This window comes from Kogia breviceps, chromosome 1 (assembly GCF_026419965.1).
Source record: "Kogia breviceps isolate mKogBre1 chromosome 1, mKogBre1 haplotype 1, whole genome shotgun sequence".
NCBI classification, from domain to species: Eukaryota; Metazoa; Chordata; class Mammalia; order Artiodactyla; family Physeteridae; genus Kogia; species Kogia breviceps.
Window position 1 is genome coordinate 188,353,662 of NC_081310.1, and position 18,888 is coordinate 188,372,549.

General features: G+C 55.1%; 1 protein-coding gene across 2 annotated transcripts in view; it reads right to left on the minus strand.

Moving 5' to 3' along the window:
- Positions 1–18,888, minus strand: part of PAX7 (paired box 7) — a 100,158-nt gene that overhangs the window by 21,386 nt on the left and 59,884 nt on the right. For both annotated transcript variants that reach the window (XM_059054347.2, XM_059054336.2), the window contains exons 6-7: positions 16,897–17,062; positions 15,535–15,737 (exon numbers count right to left, since the gene is read on the minus strand). In XM_059054347.2, coding sequence (XP_058910330.1) covers positions 15,535–15,737; positions 16,897–17,062 — 369 coding nt within the window. The remainder of the gene's footprint in view (positions 1–15,534; positions 15,738–16,896; positions 17,063–18,888) is intronic.

Consider the following 18,888-nt stretch of genomic DNA (forward strand, 5'->3'; position numbering starts at 1 on the left):
CTGTCCCCGCCCCATTTCTGTGAGTTCACCTCCCTCCAACTGTGCCTCTGACTCTCCATCACCACCGTCAGCCCGGCCTCTCCCCGTTTCTGCCTTTTGCTTCTTGTCCCAGTCCTTGTCTGCACACTCTCTCTGGGTTGCTCTGTCTCCTTTCCTTTCTCTCTGTCTTTCTTCCCATTTCTGTCTCTTGGTCTCTGGGTGTCTCTCTGTTTCTCTCTGTCTCTCCCCTCGTCCTGCCTCTCTTGCTCTGCCTCCGCCATTCTGCATATCTGTCTGGACTGACCTCCCTTCTCTCCACCAGCATCTCACACCCTGATTCTCTTTATGGGTCTGGGGGTCTGTCTGTGCACTTTCATGCCTCTCTGCCCTCCACTCCTACGTACCTCCAACAGGGGGCGCCTCCCAAATCAGCCCTGGAGCCTAGTGTGCCAGAACTGAGGCCACTAGGCCGGGAGGCCAGGCCAGCACCCTGGTCCAGCTGGCTGTCAGCCTAGCACTGGACTGCAGGCTGGAGGAGCCCTCAGCCGACCTCCTCTGCTCCCCTGTTTCTTCCTCTGAGGGATTTTGGCGGCTTCTCTCCAAGGCCCCTTCCTCTCCCCTTCCTCTGCTGCCCAGGGTGGCCCATTCTGAGTCACTCAAGGAGCTTATGGGGCATCTGAGAGCTGGGAGGGCATAACGAGGTCATTTCAGCCAGTGCTGCTCAAGCTTTCTTCAACATGGGAATCTCCTGGGAGCTTGTTCAAGTGCAGACCAGACCTGGAGAGGTAAGGGTTCTGTTCTGGCAGCCTGGCACAGAGGACGGAATTTAATCTCTGGCCTTGGGCAGACCTGGGTTTGGGATTCCAACATTGTCCCTTGCTGCTGACCTTGAACTTTGCCCCTCTGACAATTCCAGGCCCTCAGGGCTCAGCGAGGACCAAATAGCTAATGGGGGCAAAAGCACCCCGTTGACTCCTCTGGTTCTGAACAAATCGGGCATTTGTTGTAATTATTATGAACAGTGAAGGTGCGAGAGAAGTAGCCCCATTTCTTTGGGAGCCAGAGCAGGGTGGGACCCCAGTTGGGACAGCCGCTTCCTCCAGACGCCTAGAGAGGGAGATTGGAGTTGGCTGGGGTGGGAGTCAGCATCCAGGGGGCTCAGGGAAGGATGCCTGGGCAGTTAGGAGTGGTGGGGGGGCGTTATCTGTGATAGGGAAGGGAAGGCAGCCCCTGGAGGAGGCTCAGGAACATCTGCCCCCAGGCATCATGTCTCAATTTCAGCCTGGACCATCCCCTTTGTGCAAGGCACTTGCCAGGGCTCTCATGGGACCTTAATCCTCCGATGCCGCAGGTCACACCCCGGTCTGGCAAGAGGGTCGCCCGCATGCTGAGCCTCTATGCTCTCTGCTGGCCCCCAACAAACGAGCAGGGTGGAGGGACAGAAGCCAGGCAGGGATGGGTCTCCCTCTCCTTTCCTGGTGCTTGATCCTTGGAAAGGTTGCCCAGGGCTTTGTGTCAAAGCAGGGATTGCCCGTGCCACTTGGAGCAGAGGCAGAGATGACTGTAAATGCTGTCCACGGACCCTCTGGAAGGATCCGGCCATCGCCACACCCACCGTGCCCGCGGAAAAGCCCGCCTAATCCCTGAGTCTTTCTAGGCAGTGAGAAGTGTGGAGGGCTACCGCAGGTGTCTCTATTATAAAAGGAGGCAGCCTTCCAGCCCGGAGATTGCTGGAGAGGAGTCTCAGTTCAGTTCAAACAGCCCTGCCCCTGAGTCACTTCCTAAAGAAAGGGGGTGGAGGGTCAAGGTGCTGATGCGACATTGACAAGGTGAAGGGTCGCTAAGGCTCGCTAATCCGGTGCTTTGGATGTGCCAGACCAGCTGCCTCGGATGGTGCCTTCTTTAAAATACAGATTCCCCCTCTCCCACAGCAGAGCTACTACTGTATTGACCTATCAGGGTGGAGCCTGGGAATTTTGATTTTTAACAGGCATTCCAGATCATTTTGATGCACAGCTTTGGGAACCACTGACTCTAATTGAATCCCCTACCGTTCTAAGAACCCACTCTCCAATAGTCTTGACAAAACCAGATCCTGCCTGCACCCCCAGAGATGGGGATTCTGCCTCCCCATGACCTCTGGCCCCTGCCATCACCCGGATCATGCTGGCTCTCTCTGTCCCAAACAGACAGCGCCCTGGGGCTTTAGGCTGGGATTGTGAAGGTTCCCTTTTGCTCTCCCTTTACATAATCTGACCTCTTGTCACCTCCTGAACCTCCAAGGTAGACTCTAGCTTGCCAAGGAAGGTGGTGGGAAAGCAAAGGTGGACCTCCAGGCGGTCAGCCCAGTCCAGCCTAGCCTGGCATCCCCGAGAAACATATTTCTCTTGTCAGGGGGGTACGGAGGCCACAGATACTTCCCTACCTCCCCACACCCTCTTGTCTGGGGCATCCCCTCCTCTCTGGAGGCTTCTGGCTCCTGGTTTCCTTGCTTTCTTTAGCCAAACTAACTGGAAGGTCTTTGAAGGCAGGGACCGTGGGACCGGGCATACGAAGGATGCTGTGTCCAATGCAGGCCCACCGCTGTTTACCAGACCCCTGCTATGAGCCAGGCTTTGTGCTGGGGCCACGCGCCCCCAGAGCCTCTATGCTCTCTGCTGGCCCCCAACAAACGCGGTTAATTTCCCCTTGCTTTAAGGGGAGAGAGCAGTATCCAGAAAGTTAGAATTCAGAGGCGAAACTGCTACCCTGGGAAGGAGTGGGTCACCCAGACTGGAGGACGGGAAGCTTCTGAGAGGAAGTGAGGAGGGCTTGCCTAAGCGATGAGAAGGGAGGGTGAGAACATCGCAGCAAGTGCATCATTGGCTAAGAGGAGCCACTGAACGGAGGATGGGAATGAGGGAGGAAGCCCTCGCTGGAGGCGCTACCAAGCAAGGAGGTGCCTGTCTGCGGAGCGCACTCGCTCCCCTGGCCCTCGGCCACTGGCCACCAGCCACCAGGCACCGTGCGCGCGTCGGCCGGGCCGGCGGAGGCAGAACCCGCAACCGCAGGCCCCGCGCCGGCCCCGGCGTCCCGGGCGGCGGCCAGGCTCGCTGCTGCTTGCCGATCTCAGGCCCGGGCCGCAGGAATTAAGCAGGCCGCCGAGCCCGAGCGCGTCCTTATCTCGGGGAGACAGTTGTTGGGAATCACTCTGACTGAGTGGTTTTGTCTCCCCGCATTTTCCACTGTCAGGCGGCCTCGGGCCATGGATCAAAGGCGCGCGGCGGCGGCGGTGGAGGCGACGGAGCGCGGGGAGGGGCGGCCGCGCGGATCCGGCCCGATCCCCCCACCTCGACGCCCCCGCCCCGACCCGGGTCGGGGTCCGCGCCCAGTCCCGGCCTGGAGCCCATCATCAGCGGGCTGGGGAGGAGAGAAGGGGAGGAGAGGGAAGACAGAACGGGAGGGGCTGGCGGGAGGGGCAGAGGGTGAGGGGGCGGGGAGGGGCTGGAGAGGGAGAAAGAAGAGGTGTTTTCGGGAGAAGCCGGGAGAAGAATGAGAGAGATTAGGGGGAAGAGAGTGGGGGAGGGGGACTGGATTTGAGAGAAGGAAGGATGGAGCAAAAGAGGGTCGCATGCAGACGGGGGCTAAAAGGGGAAAAGGAGCAGGAGAGCTGGGGACTGGGGGGAGGAAACGGGAAAAGGAGAGAACAAGGAAGCAGAAGAAAATCAGTGCAGAAAAGAAAGCAGCGGTTAATTTCCCATCAGCTGGGCCCAAGAGAAAGTTCTGGGCTGAGGGAGGGCACATGGAGAGGAGACTGGCTGGAGGAGGTCGGGGGAGGGCAGTCTGGCTGCGCAGGGCTTGGGGTGGAGACTGTCCTCCCTCCAAAGAAAGTGCTGGCCCTCGTCACCGAGAAGGAAAGGGAAGCGGAGAGTGGTGGTGACCGGCCGAATCACCCCACAGGAGCTGGGCTGGCACTCAGGCCTAACCCTCCAAAGGTCGCTCGCGGTGCCTGGGGGACACTAGCTCAGGTCTCGGATACTCCCAGAAGCCCCCGGAGAGGAGCCTCCTCTGCCTGTTTCCTCCCCATCAGCCCCACCCCCACAGCAGAACTCCCAGGGGCAGCTCGAGAAATACCTGTCCCAAGCCCTTGAAGGTGTTGGAGAAATGTTCCCAGCTGGGGCGAGGGCCAGCAGAGAGAAGGGACTGGTGGGAGGGTCTGGAGAGAGCGGGGAGCCCTGGGGCTGAGGCTGGGGCAGGGCAGGAAGGTAGACAGGGAGGCAGGAAGGAGCAGGGGAAATCGAAGGTGCTGAGAAGAATTAGTTGGGGGCCTGGCCCTGCACCAGCTCACTGTGTGGCCTTGGGGGCCCCCATCTGCAAACAACTACCCGGCATTGCGCCAGATGCCAACCCGCTCTGCATCTATGGGCACGCTTACTCCTCAGGCTGGTTCTATGAGATGGGAACTATTTATTAGCCCCACTTTACAGAGGGGGAAACTGAGGCAGAGAAGAACCTGTTTGGAAGCACCCAGCTAGGAAGTGATGGTCCTGGGGATTGGGCACAGGCCCAGGGGTTCCAGAGCTGGCATCCTGACGCCTCTCCTCTCCTGCCTCTTAGGGAACTGGGAAGAGCCGAGATCAAAGAGTCCGGGGCCCTCAAAGATCTCACCAGCGAGTGGGAAACAGACCATTTTTGTGACATGTACTGGCTAAGAGCATGATCACTGGGGTCAGGCAGTCTGAGTTCAAGTCCAGGCCCTGACACTTGTTGGTTCCTGACCTTGGACAAATTGTTTACACTGCATGCTGCCACTGTCCACGTAAGACAGAAATAATTCCAGGCCCTCCCCTTGCAAAGGAGATGTTATGAAGATTGAATGGAACAATCCATATAACGGGCTTAGCACAGCAGCTGGCCTGTGGTATAAGGGCTCAAAAAATTGAACCATTATTATTAGTAGTTAATATTTGTCTAGCAATACAGGTACTTTTAATATACTGAGAAAATGTGATAAATGCACAGGGAAAGCACAACTAACCCAGCATAAGGGGGTGCAGGAAGGCTTCCTGGAAGGGACCAAGTCTTTAAAAGTAAGTAAGAGTGAGTCTGAGATGATGCCAGGATGGTGGAGGAGACGCAGGCAGAGAGAGCAGCAGGTACACAGGCTTGGAGGCAGGGGACAGTATGGCCCTCTGGGGACCCTCAAAGTCACCCCTGCCTCTCCTATCTGGGTACATGCCTGGCCTCCCAGGTCCGGCTGCCCTGCCATCCCAGAGGCCTCCCTCCTGCTGGGGACCCCAGGGATGGGCCTGAGCAGTTCTGAGTCAGCCTGCTGTATTAAATGCTAATCTCTCTCGTTTTCTTCCCCTCTATCTGCCGGACTGTCTCGTTCAGAGACCCCAGCCCCGTGCTAATCAGAAAGAAGGACAAATCCGCTATTTGCATTCTTTCCCACCAAGCCAGGCAGTCTGGTTGGCTAAACCCCCAGCCTGTTGGGAAGCTCACCAGGCCTAGGCTGGGGCCCCAGGAGGGTGGAGAGGAAGGCTGGCCCTCACCCAGAGACCTAGAGGCTGTGACTCATGTGCTCATACAAAGGACCCACGGGAAGCATGGACTCTAAGCAGGAAGGTTCCTGACTAGAAGTTGGTCTCTCACGTTCATTGCACCGATAGGGAAACTGAGGCCCAGAGTGGAGAGGCATCTACCAAGGTCGCACAGTGCGTTAGAAGCAAAGTCTGGAGGGAACTCAGATCGCCTGACTTTCCAGCCAGTGACCAGGCCTGGCCTGGGCTGGCCGGACCTCCAGTCCCAGAAAAGAATGGCTAATTCAATTTTTCCCTTTTTCCATTATGGTTTATTACAGGATAGAATGTAGTTCCCTGTGCTCCACAGTAGGACCGTGTTGTTTATCCATCCTATATATAATAGTTTGTATCTGCTAATCCCAAACTCCCGATCCATCTCTCCTCTCTCCCCTCACCCCCAATTTCTAATTAGGGCAGGGATAAGCAAAGAGGGAAAAACTGTCACTTATTAAGCTCTTCCTCTATGCCAGACATAGTTTTAGGTATTTCACATGAATAGTCTCATTTATTTCTCAAAATCCTACAAGGTGACCAGTATTGGCCCCATCTTCCAGATGAGGAAACTGAGGCTCAGAGAGCTCATGTAACTTGCCTGTGGTCACATAGCAAGTAAGTATAGAAGACCTGGGATCCAAAACCTGGTCTGTATGATCATTTCACTCAGCCCATGATGTATCTGAATTAGACACTGTTTTAGCATTTGCCATATTATTTGCTCCTGTCCAGTCTGCACCAACCTCTTACCCCTTCCCTTATTTTCCACTGAGCAAATGCTACCTTGCTCTTTGAGACTCCTCCTCCAGGAAGCCTTCTTTGACAATGCCCTCCCTTTTCCAAACTCCTCTGCTCTTCCTATCCTGTCTGACCAGAAATCCCTCTAAACTGTCAATAACTGATTCTCTCATTGCTCTTTGGTGGTGAGCGGGGGTAGTACTGTCTCCCCTAAAACATACTTGGTAAGAGCAGAGACAGCCATGTGTTATTTCTTTTTTTGCACCTCCCTATACATTGTGTTCATAACAGGAGCTAGACAAATGAATCTGAAGGCAATTGAACATACCAACATTCAAACTAACTGATCAGCTGCCTCAAAAATCTCTTGGGGGCTTCCCTGGTGGCGCAGTGGTTGAGAATCCGCCTGCCGATGCAAGGGACACGGGTTCATGCCCCGGTCCGGGAAGATCCCACATGCCATGGAGCGGCTGGGCCCGTGAGCCATGGCCGCTGAGCCTGCGCGTCCGGAGCCTGTGCTCCGCAACGGGAGAAGCCACAACAGTGAGAGGCCCGCGTACCACACACACACAAAAAAAAATCTCTTGGGTACGGACCACAGCTGTGTGTAGTCAAGCCTGCTATACTTCTGGGGGTTCACCAACACTTGCTGGAGGCCTACTATGGGCCAGACACTGAGTTCTGGGTGTCACTAGAATGAATCACCATGCACAGAGTACCACTGCCTCGCCTGTGGTCCTACTGAAGACCTTGGTCCCTGACATCAAATGGTGCGTGGAAACATCTAGGTCTCCTCTTTCCCACTTGTTTATGCCAGGCCTTACTCTGCTCATGCGGAGGGGCAGAGGTCAGCTCCTGCCCACATCTTCTCAAGGTATAGGGTCTTGATTGTTATAGATGTATCAGTAGTGGACAAAAAAGAGGCCCAGAGCATCCCTTGAGGGCAGCCCTCAATCCACAGCCCTTGTCCAGACACAGGGAGATGGGCTCAAAATGCCATCTTCCCAGAATCCCACTCAGTCCTCTAAGGAGAAAAAGCCAGGGTTACCCTCAGTGGTAAAATGACCCCAAAGTTGGGGACTTCTCTGGCCGTCCAGCAGTTAAGACTTCTCCTTCCAATGCAGGGGGTGCAGGTTCGATCCCTGGTTGGGGAGCTAAGACCCCACATGCCTTGGAGCCAAAAAACCAAAACATAAAAAGCAGAAGCAATACTGAAATAAATTCAATAAGGACTTTAAAAATGGTCCACATCAAAAAAATCTTAAAAAAAAAAAAAAAGACCCTAAAGTCACCCAGAAGGCAGGCAATAAGCCAGGCCCCCCAATTCCTAGCAGGTCCTGCCCATAGGCATGACCCGCCTCCATCACCAGTATTCTGGAAAGTTCCTGATCCCGGTCTCATCTTTCTGTCCACCACCCCCTCAGTCCCCTCCACCCAGGAAAAAGGAGTGAGAAAGGCAGAGACATAAACACGAGTCTGTTTTCGCAGGAGACGAGGCTCTGCCCAGGCCTCTCCCTGTGGGCTGGAGCTGGGCCTCTGATTGATGTGAGCAGGTGACTTTGTTTGGCCAGCCGCCAGCAGGGAAATAACTCAGCTTCTCCCACTGAGGCAGGTTAACCATGGACAAAGGCAGAGCTGGATATGAGAGCAGGCTCTTGGCAGGTCTGTCCGCCCAGGGGCTGGAAGGACTGAGGGTGCCTGGGACCCCATGGCTGATTCTCTGAGCCTATAGCTCATCCTCGTCCTGGGGTGGGCCTGGCGGGGAGTTATGGGGGAGGGGCACTGGGGGTGTGCGGAGGCCTGATGAGGTAAGTGGACGCTCCTCACGACCTCCAATTGGTACCCTGATCAGGGCTGTGACTCAGGCTGGCAGATGTGGCTGGTTGACGTGGGGGAGGTGTGGGAGCTGGGCTGTTACTGGTGCAGTGAAAGCCAGTCAGGGAGGGCAGATACTGCCAAAGGGCATTTGGCTTCAAGTCCAGGAAAATCTGGCCACAGGTTCTTGGTCCTTTCCACAAGCTGACCCCTGACCCCACACCATCACCAATGGTCACCATGAGCAATGGGTAGGTGGGTGTTTCCCCTAATCCTGGGAAAAACCAGCGTCAGAGCCTGTTATTCCAACTGGAGCCAGTCACTCCTTCCATCCCAGCTCATCTTTCCCCGGGACCTGAGGGCCGAGGGAGGAAGATGGCCTTTCCTGTGCTTTCTGCAGAGAGGGGTGCTACCTGCACCGTGTCATCCTCTCTTCCCAAGACTGGAAACCAACTCAGGCATTTTCCAGGTGGGAAGGATAGGGGGAAAGAGATAGAAGAAATGAGGTGGCAGTAAAACAGAGTTGGGAGGCCAGGGTACAGACGGGGGAGGTGGGTGGAGAATTTAGTAAGCACCTACTATGTGCCAGGCACTGTACTCAAATCTCCCTTAGTCCTCACAGCACCCCCTGAGAGGTAGGGATTATCACTCCCTTTTACAGATGAGGGAAAGGAAGCCCAGAGAGGTTAGGCAAGCTGCCCCAGGGCCACACAGCAACTTAGATGGTGGCAGAACCAGAACTCCAACTCAGGGCTGCTTGTTGGCAGAGGCCAGGCAGCTTCTCTTGCCCCAGGCCTCCCAGGAGAGACTACCGGGGAAAGGTCGAGCCTGGAAGAGACCCTGAGAAGGTGAAGGGAAGGAAGCTGGAGGCAAAGGGGCCGCTGGGAAGGGAGGAAAAGGAAGGGCTGGGCGGGGCCCAGAGGCACGCTCATTCGGCTGGGGTTAAAGCCTCATGTTCCTACAACCCGCTAAGCCGGAGAAATGAATTCTGATCCTTCCAAAACCCAACCTTGGAAAATGTGCGAGAGAAGGGTCTCCTTTCAGGGGAGCAGGAAATCCTCCACACCTCCTCCCGACGCCCCAGTAATGCCAGGATGTCCCCAATCTGCTTTGAGGAATGGAGAGATTAAGAATAATAAAAAAAATTGCAATAAAATATGTGTGAAGGAGGGGGTAATTGTGGACAAACGCAGCATTCAAATTCATTTTTCAGCTCTTTTACACACCATTTCAATCTTATTTTCTGCTTGTTAATGAGATCTTGTTGCCTGGGCTAGGCAAAACCTTCCAATATCAGGACGTAATTGCACATAATTTTCTCTCCTACCAGTGATTTGCATCAGTTTTTTAAAAATTCTGGGCTATTTAACACCCCACGATGCCCCTCCCCGTCTGCTTGCCGACAAATCTCTTATGCCCTCCTCCTTCCCTGTCCCTGGTCCAGCAAGACTCATTTTAAATGCTTATTATAAACGCAGTGTCGCCAATAAAGGGGAAAAAAACACACAGAGAAAGTGAGGGGAGAAAAAGGCAAAGGGAGTTTGCAGTGGCCGCCGTGTGAAGGGCCCTGGTTCAGTTCCCCAGCGCGAGAGGTTTCTCCATCTTATCCCGCTGAGGGTGACGAGAAGGTGAGGTGCGTGGGTCAGGCGCACCTGCCTTGGAATTGCATCGCCACCACTCACCCGATCTGTGGCCTTCAGCAAGTTGCTTAACCACTCTGAGCCTCTCTTCCCAAGTTCTGCGGGGCCAGAGTAACTTCACAGAAGCAAAGGGCTGACAGGGCACGGGGCATCCCCTAGGGGATCAGCTGATGGAGTGTCCTTCCTTGCTGGACTGGCTCCCCTGGAGGCCTCAAAGGATGCCAGGAGGGCAGTGGTGGGACTCTACCATGGCGAGGCATTCTGGAGACCCCGTTCATAAACAACTGAAAAGCCCTCAGCTTGATTCCTACTGATCTAGGGAGCAAGGGGAAGCTTGACCTTTAAAGGTGTAGACCGTGAACCTGACCGTGCCATTAACTGCCCCTGTGGCCTCAGAGCTCAGTGTCCGCATATGGACCACGGGGCCAATCTTACGGGGCAGATACAAGAGAACAACAGCGTAGTGGGCTCTGGAGCCAGACCATCTGAATCCTAGCTTTGTCACTTTCCAGAACCTACCACGGGGCCTGGCATGCGGTAGGGCTTAATTAATATTTGTTAGATGGGCGGATGGATGGATGGCCCTGGACAAATCCATTTCCTCATCTGTAAACCAAGGTGACAAGGTGAGCGCCAAGAGTGGCCGAGCGCAAGCTGGTGTAACAGCCAGCCCACTCACGGCCGGCCAACGGTAAGCGTTCATTCTACGTAAGCCGTCGCTGTAACTATTACAGGAGGGAAGGGACAACGAGGCTTGGTGAACTGTGATCACGGCCGTGTGATTAACTTCACACTTAAGAGAAGATCTTTCATTAATTCCACACGGGGGAAGTTGTAAATATGTAAATCCCTTTACAGGTTCCTCCACGTTAAGCTCCAGGGAGGAGCAAAGGGGACAATGCGTGAGGGACATCATGAAGAAGCAAGAGGAGGGGTGGTGGCAGGAGAGGAACGCCCCCTTCCCGTGAGGCAGCGGCGGGAGCTGTGGGGGAGGTGTCTGGAGCCCTGCGTGCGGGTCCCAGCTCAGCTGCCAACCTGACAGTGTGATCTGGGTTCTCCCCCTCTCTGGGCCTCAGTTTCCACTGGCAACTCTGATAGTCCGCATCTAAGAAAGCCTGGGGGAGAAGGCACTTCCAGCCTCGGGCCGCCCCTGGGAACACATCTGCACAGGGCCCCGTAGAAGACCCCAGCACGGGGCAGCCTGCCTGTGGCCTTCAGCTCAAATGACCCTGGAAACAGCAGAACCTTGCTCCTGATGCTTTGCTTGGGAGCTTTGACTGGTCAGTGCTGCAGCTATGCATGGCCTCCGTGGCCTGTCTCCCCCATCACATTGGGAACTCTCCAAGCCAGGGCTGTGCTTCCACCGTCAGACTGGGGCGTCTAAGGACAAGGGGTTTCTCTCCCATCAGACTATGGGTTCCTGAGGACAGAGGTGTGTCCCTCCTCCCAGACTGAGAGCTCCTCAGGTTGGGGGCTGTGTCTCCCCCATCACACCGGGGAATCTCTAAGGACCTGAGTGTCCCCTTTCTACCTCTGCCCACCGCCCTTAAAACTGTGCCCTGCTCGTGATTCTTACACGTGGGCTGGTACGAACTGATCCACCTGCAGGAATCAGATCACTCGAAGTGACGTCACAAAAGGGTCCTTTTGTCCTAAGCTGTCCTGAGCTGGTTTCTAAGAGTTGTTTCCAAGCAAAGCCAGGGCCGTCCACGTGCTGAGTCCCTAATCCTACCAGGCTGGGTTCTTGGGGTGGGTGAGGGCCTGGGCCCCGAGGTAACCAAGCCTCAAGGTCATCTAGGCCTCTCATATGACTCAGCCCTGCCTGTTGGCCCCTAACCTGAGTTAGGCCTCAGTGTTCTCACCCATGACACGGGCTGACGGAGCTTTCCCTTCCATTGAGCAGGAGGGACTGGCTCCCGAGATGATTTCTCCTCGCCGCCAGCCAGTCTCTCAAAAAGAGGGCATGTGTGGGCGTTTCTGAGAGGCAGGAGGGCAGTGTGAGTGGGTAAAATCTCAGGTTCTGGAAACGAAGGGTGAACCCAGGCTTCGACGCTCAAGTAGATTAGTATATAGGAAACACTGAGAACGGGGTCAGAACGTCACAGAGGCTCAGAAAGTTTAGCTGTCCTCACCCACATTGTTATTAAACGTGTTGCATGCCTTGCTGTTTTATTATGTTTATTGTCTGTCTGTCCTGTTAACACTGCCAGCTCCACTAGAGCAGGGACCTTCGTCCCTATGTCCGCTGATTTATCCCAAGTGCCGAGAGCCGGCACTCCGTAACTATGTGTTATATCAGAGCCAGAGGACAGGCCCAGAGCTGAGATGAGTAAATGGCTTTTCTGTGAGATTCTGCCGGGCAGACTCTCCGTGGAGGCTCTGAGGCTTGGAAGCACCCACTTCCCAGGCTGGGTCTGAGGCCAGGACCCGGGTCAACCCGCGGGGAGGAGGCAGGTCCTCTCCAGGCGGCGGCAAGCCGGTCGGTGTGACAAGCAGGTGCTCAGGAGAGCCCCAGCTGGGTCCCCGACTGCATCCCCTTGGGCTTCTCTAAGAACAAGGGCCGGGCTTCCCTGGTGGCGCCGTGGTTGAGAGTCCGCCTGCCGATGCAGGGCACACGGGTTCGCGCCCCGGTCTGGGAAGATCCCACGTGCCGCGGAGCGGCTGGGCCCGTGAGCCATGGCCGCTGACCTGCGCGTCCGGAGCCTGTGCTCCGCAACAGGAGAGGCCACAAGAGTGAGAGGCCCGCGTACCACAAAAAAAAAAAAAAAAAAAAAAGAACAAGGGCCGAGGCTAATCTGGGTGACCGTGGACCTGCGATCCTGGATGAGGGAGGGGTATTCTGGCCCCGCAGCCCAAGTGGGGCCCATCCTCCCCCTGTTGCCCAGGTGAGCTATGGAGAAACCCCTCCTGCTGGGAAGACAGACATGGTAATGAACCTCTCTTGGTGGAGAACTCGCACGACCCCCAGGACCACAGAGACTGCTGACCATGTGTAGCTGGCCTGGCAGGTGGGGGAGGGAGTACAGGGAATCAGAGCTCAGAAATGCCAGGGACTTCCGTATAAGACCCTAAACACCCCCTCGCCGCCCCCTTCCTTCTGGAAGTGTCTGTAGCCTAACCCGGAGGTTCACACACACAGACTGACCCTGCCCTCGCGTCCGCCCTGCACGCAGCCCTCTCCCTGCCCTCCAGCAGCTGTGCACCTCCTGGTCCCCTCGGCCCCTGTCAGACCCTCCATCTGTCTTCACACCTTTGGTGGGAACCTCCCGACGAGTCTCCGAAGTTCACTCAATCCGTCACGCCCCGCACAGCCTCTCTGCCCTGAGGAATGGCATGGAAGCCTTGAGGGTCTCTCAGAGGAGGGGTGAGGGTCCAACTCAAGTGGGGAGAAGGTCGGGTTTGGTCTGGCTGCTCACGGTAGTGGCTCAGGCTCTCTTTCCTCTTCTCCTTCCCTCTCTGAGGTTCAATTCTGGGCTCAGACAGTGCGTGGAACAACCTCTCTTTAACACCATTGCTGAACCATGCTCCAGAAGCCAGGGGCCCCTTCATTTGCTAGTTCCTCCTCTGTCTTGTGACAGAAGTGCTGCTCTGGGGATAAACCTCAGCCCACATGGAGATGGGTGGACATGAAAGAGCAGTGGTCAGGGAGCCAGGTGCCCTGGACTCTCAGGCCTGGCCCAGCCAACATGTCCTAGCCCTCCATCTGTAAAGTGAGCTGGAGGGCCCACTTGATCTCAACACCCCTCTTCAGATTTCCTCCAATTTGTTTTGTACCATAAGGCCAGGCCTGGACCACATTCTCGAGTGTGGACACTGTGGGTCTCTGCAGCCATCCTTACCCAGCCGGCTCTGGATCCTGTCACGTCGAAACCTGGCTCTGGAAGGTTAGCTTGGCCAGTTAGTCCTCGGCACTAATGAGATGGAGGTGGTGACCTTGAACCTCAAAGAGGCCAGTTAGGTTCTACCGGAAATCATTCTGGTCTACGGGCTGCATCACCCTCACAGTGTGAGGCCCACGAGGACTTGCTGCTTTACCACTGGGAGCTCTGCCTTCAGCTGCTTCCATTCGCTGGGCATTCAACTCTGCACTGGACCTGGCCTGAGTGCTTTACCTAGGTCCTCTCATTCAATCCTCAGCACCCCTATGAGGTAGGGGCTAACATCGTCCCATTTCACGGATGAGAAAACTGAGGTGTAGAGAGGGAAAGGGATCTTACCCATAAGTAAATGATGGAACTGAAATGCAATTAGTCCTCAACGACACACATTAATTGAGGCAAATAGGAATGACCCCCAAACATGCAGAAAATTAACATTTGGGGGAATATTTTAGACCACCGCTGGCCAGTTTTTTCTATAAGGGCCAGATAGTAAATGTTTCAGGCTTTACAGGCCATGTGATCTCTTTTGAAACTACTCAACTCTGCTGTTGTAGCACAAAGGCAGCCATAAATAAATAAATACGTAAATGAACGGACATGGCTGTGTTCCAATAAAACTTTACTTACAAAAACAGGTAGCTGGGTGGAAGTGGTCTGGGGGGATGTAGCTGACCTTCTCTTTGGTCCTTTTCTTTAGGTAACACGTTTCTCATACTAACTATATTGTCCTGGCAATGGCGGGGGTGGGGCAGGGGTGGGGGAGAGAGCTAATGTTTATTTGGCCCCCATTCTGTGCCAGGCTCTGTGCTAAGTGTTTTGACCTGCTAGCACGTTGAATGCAGAGAACACCCCTCTTAGGAGGTTAGCAGCTCTCTGTTTAATTACTCTTTTGTTTAATGGGGGATAAACTAAGGCTCAAAGATGCTCACTAGCCTAACACCCTGAGCGGTGGAGCTGGGATTCAAACCCCCTCCAAGCCTCACCTTTTCTACCACGTTACAGCTGTTCAGATAAGTTTGCATCCCATGTGTTCTCACCACAGACACGACAGAGGTGTCTCAGAAAATGGGAGGCAAGGTAAAACGAGACTTGGATTCAATTCTTTCCCCCACGGATATTTGAGAGCCTGTTATAGCGACAAAAATACGCTCAGCAGTTCTTCCAATTTACTAGGATTTCAAGCATCACTGAGTCCCCCAAACCCACCAACAACCACATCAGCCTCAGCCTTGTCTTTCTGGCTTCATCTAAAGACGGTCCCACCACTTCTAATGGCACCATCAGGCAATGAGTGACTTAACCAGCAACCAATCACATGTGAGTAAACAGAGTTCCAAGACCCAATGAGAGTAGAGTTCCCGGGCTAGAACCATCCCTCCCCTCCCCACCCATTGCCACAGTTCTCTCCACCAGTAGTACGCGGTCCTTCCTTTCACTCATTGGTCACTCCTAGTGACCAAGGTGGGAGATGGAGCCCAGGATGGAATCCAGGAAAGACTCCCGATTCTAGAACAAAGCCCCAACCAGTCAGCATCCCATAGGAAATGGTGCAAGGCTTCCATCAAGGCTCTGAAGATGCCTGACTTTTATGGACTGAACAGCCATGAGGGGGGTGATGGGCCAGTTTAATAAGCTCTGGGTGGTGAGAAATATGGAAACCTGTGATGGAAACCTTTTCTCTGCATCTGCCCGCTGGGTCACCCAGGTCTGTGGCTTGAAGAAGATAAACCCAGGGTGAAGGGTCACAGAACAGTGACAAGTGAAGGTGGAAGGAGCATCCCCGCCTCCCACTTAAACTCTCTCATCGTGTCCAACAGCCACTCTTCCCCAAGGGAGAGTCAGCCTGTGTCCCCCAGAGCCCTCGCTGGCTGGGCTGGCGATCATCTGGTGATGGGACCCTGGGCGGGGGGCGGGGACACCTACCTGAGGAGACAGGCCATTGCTGACAGGGTTCATGTGGTTGGAGGGCGCTGCCGGGTTCATGAAGCTCTCGGAGTAGCTGGTGAAGCTGTGGCGAGCTCCGTAAGCAGAGCTGGTGTCCGCGGCTGCAGCGGCCGCAGCCAGGCCCCCCTGGTGCATGGTGGACGGTGGGAGGGGCTGGGGCCGGTGCACCGTGCTGCCCCCATCTGTGGAGAGACCCAGGAGAGGGCTTGAGCAAGTGGCCTCACCCCAGAGGGCGAGGGAGGGCAAGTACTTCCTGTTTGGAAGGCAAGACCTGAGCCTCCTCCTTCTCCCAGACTCCGTCCATCGGACGGAGCGGGGAGGGCACCACCTTCTCTTGCTACCTGGGATGGGACGACTGGCTTCTGGGCAGGACACTACAGACTGGCAAGTCTTGACTGACTGCCAGTCAACATTCCAGACCACCTCTAGGCACCTACTACGTGCTGGCCTTGTTCTCAGTGATTGGCACATAGTAGGTGCTCAATAAACATCATCTGGACTGAAAGTCAGATCTCCTTGAGGACTGTGTCACTCTGCCCAGGCCTGTCCCGATAGCACTTTGTGAGCGCCGATCACTCACCGGGTGCTTTCACAAATAGTGTCTAAGGGTATGAAGCAATAGTGATTCCCATTTTACAGATGCAGAAACTAAGGCTCAGTGGGCTCAGGGCCCTTGTGCACGGTGACAAGGCTAGTGAGTGGGGGGTCAGAGTTCGAACTGCCGTTCAGTTCCTAGCTGCTGGCCTGCTCTTCCTCTCTGTCACGGCCCCTCCACGTAGCCTTCCAGCAGATGGGACCGTCGCCGTTGGCAACGGTTCCATTTCTCATAAAAAATCACAAGGAGGCCTCTCCTCAGCTTCTAGAACTCTAGCCTGCCAGTCCTTTCAGAGGAGGCCACGGGGCTCCATGAGGCAGAAGTCAAGTAGCAGGATTCTTAATGTGTGCTGGGGGCGGAGGGGAGGCAGAGGGAGGGGAGGGCAGACTGGGGGCCAGGAGCCAGGGAGGGAGGGGAGTTACTCTTCTCTGCCCACCACCATCTCTTCTGCATTTTAATAAGACCCAGGAGATGCATGTGACTTTACAGTTTGAGAAGGTCTGTTCTACACGTGCGCATGGAGGCGACCTTGCTTATCTTCACCTGGATGCAGAACCAAGTAGTTCAAGGGCAGGACCCCATCTCTTTTGTCTTAATAATCTGTCCACATGAAAGCAGACAAACAGCCATTAAAAAGAAACCAAATACCCTCCTATTCTTTCTTTGTTAAGGAAGGAAGGAGTGGGTGGGGGTGGGGGGGAATGAAAAGGTGTGGCTGAGATGCCAGGATGGGGCTGGACACTCACCTTGGGAGATGGTGGTGGTGGGGTAGGTGGAGTCTGGCAGCTGGTAGGGGGGCAGCGTGGGCATGCCGGTGGGCGGGAAGCCGCCTGGCAGAAGGTGGTTGAATGCTGCCAGCTGGTTGGCTCCTGCCTGTTTTCGCCAGCGGGCACGGCGGTTACTGAACCAGACCTGGGGGACGGAGAGCGGAGCATGGAGAGCCCTCAGCTTGGCTCCTGGCAGGGAGCCGAGGCACGGCTATACCCTCCATCCAGCCAGCATCCTCTTCCGTGGGAGGAGGTCCCCACCTCCCTGCAACTCGGAACGGTGTGCAAAGTGATTTCACAGGTACAATCCCATTCTGTCCCCCCGACCGCCCAGTGAGGAGATCTTTAGCATGATCCCCGTTTTACAGATGAGCAAACTGAGACCCAGAGAGAGTGGGGGACTTGTCCACGTGACAGGGTGGGTCGGAGTGGCACAGCCAGGTCTGAGTGACTCTCAGTCCAGTGCTCTTTCCCTGCAGCTGCTCCCGCCCCTAAAGATGTATGACCATCCTTGTTCATACACGTGCTCACTCCTCACCTCCTCCAGGGAGCCCCCAGGGAGGAGGCCACATATCCGGAACCCACCTGAATTGAGACCCACCTGCCACACTCAGATGTGAAAGCTAGTTCTTTGTCTGGAGGTTGAGGCCCTGCTTGGCTTTTGCTGCATGGGCCCCCTTGATTAGGAAAGCCCACCTTCCACAGACACAGGGATTGATTAAGCACCAGTGGGAAGGTAACTTAACATCTTTGAGTCTCCCTTTCCTCCGAGACCTGTGCTAGCTCTTCGTACGTCTGTCCATACATAGACCCATGAGGCCCGCCCTCCTAGTCCCATTTACAGAAGGGGAAACTGAGGCTCAAAGAGGTCAAATCACTTGCCCAAGGCCACACTGCTAGTCTGTAATAGATGTGAGGTTCAAACTTCAATCAGTCTGACTTCCTGGAACCTTCTTGTCTGGATCTGCAGCAAATTCCCCGGGACAAGCCAGAGAAATATTAATACAAGAATGAGTGTGCAAAACGGGGCTGCTGTGAGAGAATGCTTCTCCACCTCTGGACTTTGCAAATGATGTTCCCTCCAACCCAAACACTCTTCCAGGGCTGGCTCTTTGGCCTGCGGGGCTCAGCAGAAATGCCTCCCCCTTGCTCCAATGAGGAACCCCTGCCTCAAAAGTAAGTCCAGGCAGGTCCCCACCCCCTTCTATCAGGAGGCCTCCAGCTGTGAGCTGCCTCATACAAACAATTATTGTCTTTACCTGTTTCTTTGTTTCCCCTTCAGGCCCTAAGCCTCACAGGCAGAGGCCCACGGCTCACAGCTCTATAGGAATACTTGTTGAATGAATGAATAAACGAACAAACAAATGAACAGTGGAAGGTGGAGATGGCTCTGGTGTGCCTTTGCTGGCGCTTGGTCACAAGGCTCAGTGGGGAGTCCCCCCGTGGTGGGTGAAGACATGGATCCCCTGGCATGGATCACTTAAGACACCCAAACCTCTGGACGATGTCTGCTGACCTGAGAGCAGTCTCAGCAGGGATAGAGGGGTGTTCATGGCCCCTACTATCGGTTGTCCTTTCTCCGAGGGGAGAACCGGTGTCCAGCTTACCAAGCTGGATGAACGGAGCAGCTGGCTCTTACCAGTTAAGGAGTCACGGAAAAGGGAGGTACGGCAGCCAAATCAAGATCAGAAACTGGCTCCCAAATAAAAGGAAGGGCCTGGCTTTTCCCCACCTCCCCAAGGCAGCGAGGGCTTCCCCAGGGGCGTCCTGGGTGGGATGGAGGCCTGCCAGTCCGACTGAGGCTGCCTCTGAACTGGCGAGGCATGGGCAGTGTTACCTGCTCCCTGCTTCAGAGGGAGGGTGTGGGGAACAGCTTTGTTTTAAATCGGCATTTCCCAAAGGGTGGGGCTCCTGCACTCCGAGGTGGAGAGACAGCCCCAAAGGCGAGTGACACAGATATTAAATAACCCT